Raw genomic sequence first — 3,442 nt, forward strand, 5'->3', positions numbered from 1 at the left:
TTAGTCTGTTCAAAAACACTCGGGCAGGGTCCTGGGATCTCCGAGATTTATAGCATTCAAAATATTTAAGCATACATAACCCACTTGGTTAAGTGATGAACTTCATTCAGTCATGTAGAACTTCAGTTCTTCCTAGACTACTTAACTGCCCTTCTGAATAGAGTAGCAGCTGTGACTACTGTAATAATTCAAGAGTAAAGTGTCGTGATTTAGAGTTCAAAACCAAAGTTCACTCTAATGTATCTTTTCTAACTTTAGTATTGTTCTTTTGTATTCGTCACAAATGACAAGAGGTGGTTTCTGCGAGCACAAGTGTACAGATGATGAGAAAATCGGGTGAAAGTACTAGGCACTCTTACATAAAAAATATATAGACAAAAGGCATAGGTTTTGATTTGGTATAAAGACAAGTTAGAAGAACTAAGAATGTGTGTAGACAAATAGTTATAAACAAATAAGAAAAAGATATATTTGAGAGTTCACAACTTCAACTGGAGTAATTTAAGGCGGACTTTGATTCAAGTATAGAACAATAGATGCACTGAATCAGATCTAACTCATGAAGCTATTCATTTCACATTGTCACCTCTTTTGTAACAAATATAATTGTTAGACAAGCTTGTTCAGACTTTGAACATCATTATATTATCAGCTCAGAAGATAACCCATTGCAGAGTTCTTCCTAATGGAAAGGCGAAAGCACCCAATTCAGTCCGCCATAGTTAACAATAACATGACACAGTATTTACTGTTCAGTTGCTTGAGATTATGAATGGAATGAGAAACCTAGTATATTTGAGTGTTCGAAGTTGCACGTATGGGCTTTCCGGACAAAAATTCCAAATACAGCAACGAGCCTGAACTTATTATTAAGGAAACCAAATTCCAATATGCAGGACTCTTAAGTAACTAGTCTGAAGGTTCTACTGTCCATTCTGGAAGAAAGCACCAGGATTACAAACCTGTGTGGAGTTGGATGAAATTGATGCTGGAAATAGTGTCTGTGGCAGGTCGCATACACTAGATGCACTCACTATTGAGGTTACGTTTGCCCGTACACCTCCACTGCAAGAGCATCCCGAATTCGTCTGCCTACTTCGTAATCAACTTCCACAACGCCTTGTTCTGGCCCCTGCAGAGGCTGTTCGGAGTAGATTAGCGCATAGTCTTCTACTTCTAACCCTTCATTCCAGTCAACCATCATATTGTGCAGAACGCAACAGGCCCCTATATTAGCAGTGGCCATTTTGATGGAAACCCTGATCTTTTGCGCAAGGACACCCCATCTTTTCAAGACATGAGAGGTCATACTCACAATAGAAAGCACCTGTCCATGTTTCCTGTTGAATGCTTCTTCACAAGCTGACAGATTTTGGGCATAATATGGAGTCAGCAACCATGTTTTAAGGGGATACCCAAGGTCACCGATAAAATACAAGGGTACCTCAATTCCATGCAATAAAAGACTATGCCGATCCAACAATCCACTATTAACAACCTCAGTGTACATTCTACTGAGCTTGAGAACATGGGAATCCGAAAACCCCCCAGAGTAACCGGTGGAGACATTCAGGATACGCATATTACGATCAACTACAAGCTGTGCAGCCACACAATAGATATGCGATTCATCCAAATAATCATATCCATCTGAAATTCTTGGCCTTTCAATCTCAAAACGAATACAATCAATGACACCGGCACGGTTTGGCAAACCAGAAATGCTCTGAAACCCATGAATGATTTTCCCCAACTCATTCCCAGAGGGATATGACAACTTGTGCTTGTAATGTGTACACAAAACCTTACACAACTCCCTACAACACTTGAAAGCAGGTGCTTCTCCTATTCCAAATCTCTGGAAACAGGCATGCTTAGAAGTGTTCATCTTTTCCAAAAATGGATGCAGTTCTTGACATAAATGTTCAAACAGTAAAGGAGAAACATGCAGAGATTTTCTGAAAGTGGATTTATCCATGAGCCTCGCAATGTACCTGTCGTAGAAGGTTCCATGAGAGTAATTGAGTGTATGAGTATCCCAATGATGGTGGGGGGAAGTGCTCCTGGTTCTGGTTCAGATTGAAGTCCGTGGGAAGAGAAGACGGTTTCCATTTCTTCTTGTATCAGTGGAAGTGCCACCATCCCCACATCATATTGTCTTCCCAGGGAGGGAGAAATCCATGGTGGCGGCGGTGGGGAAAATAATGGAGGTGGACTGGAAGAGTTAAGGTGGTGGAGAAGCAATAATTTTACGGTATTCAAAAGCTTTATCAGAAACAGTAGTAGATTTCTGTTATCAATACTGTCATCACCGCTATCACTATCCATGGAACGAACGAACTCAAGGGAGATTACATATACCCAACCATGTTCTGAGGAAGCTATTTTTCTGGGTTTCCTTTCTGATATGCATGCCATGTACTTAACCATGTCAGCTCTGCGCAAGCACTTTTTATGCGTTTCCTTATATACAGGCCATGTTTGTATCGATGAACCAAAGCCTTCCGAGTCATGGCTGGTTACTTAATGAAGTTTTTTTTAGTAATATATTTATGTGAATGGCTGTGAATAGAATTTTTATAATTTTTTTTTCTTTTTATTTTAATTATCCATATATATCTGACAGGGATTTAATTCTATAAACAAATTTAAAATATTTTTAATAATAATTATAAATTAAAAGTTGGGAAATTTTTAAAGTATTTATATTAAATTAAAAAATTGTTTTATAAATAAATGTTATATGAAATTATTTATGAGTATTGGGTTATTATTATTGATAAGTTATGATATTAAAACAAAAGTTATTTATAAATTACGAATTTCAATAGGGATTAATTTTTATGGTTAAAAATCTTATTATATATATTTGTTGAAATATATATATGTTAGATTTAAGATTTTTGTGATCCATCAATTTAGATAAAGGTTTTCTGGATTAATCACATGGTAAGAAAGGATTGCGTCAACGTTTCGAATCAACTAATGTGGTTCGTCCTCAGGACAAGGTGATTACGATGGATTGGGTGGACATTTGGAACCAACTAATGTGGTTCATCCTTAGGATAAGGTGAGAAAGAAATCGATCTCAGAGAATAGATAGCATGGATGCATCATTATCTAGTGTTAGTCGTTTAAAATTAGCCATTGGTGAAATAAAATCAATTGGTTAATTGGTCTCAAGGGACGTTAACCACCACCATCATCATCAAACTTATTAATTAAATAATAATATAATTTAATAGAATAATATTAAAGGCAAGGGTTGACCTAGCGAATGGGACTTAGGAGGAAACTAGCTTTTAAATAGTAATAGTATGTAGGAAGCAAGTCGTTATGATTAATTTGTATAATAATAATATTAGGTGAATAAGATGGTAATTGATAAATATATTCAAGAATAAATTATAATATTAATAGTGAAAAACCATTGGTTATAATA

At 36.3% G+C, this 3,442-nt stretch overlaps 1 protein-coding gene across 1 annotated transcript; it reads right to left on the reverse strand.

Moving 5' to 3' along the window:
* Positions 1–1,042: 1,042 nt before the first annotated feature.
* Positions 1,043–1,888, reverse strand: LOC149191587 (protein ANTAGONIST OF LIKE HETEROCHROMATIN PROTEIN 1-like). The gene has a single exon (XM_089406705.1). The coding sequence runs from the start codon at positions 1,886–1,888 to the stop codon at positions 1,043–1,045; it is 846 nt and encodes a 281-aa protein (XP_089262831.1).
* Between the last annotated feature and the right edge of the window lie 1,554 nt (positions 1,889–3,442).

The sequence above is a fragment of the Pinus tabuliformis genome, chromosome 2_2, assembly GCF_031772625.1.
Source record: "Pinus tabuliformis cultivar Carrire ecotype Pingquan chromosome 2_2, CPIR1, whole genome shotgun sequence".
NCBI classification, from domain to species: Eukaryota; Viridiplantae; Streptophyta; class Pinopsida; order Pinales; family Pinaceae; genus Pinus; species Pinus tabuliformis.

Excerpts from the sequence above, each read along its gene's own strand:
- LOC149191587 (XM_089406705.1), bottom strand. The coding sequence starts at position 1,888 with ATGAACACTTCTAAGCATGCCTGTTTCCAGAGATTTGGAATAGGAGAA.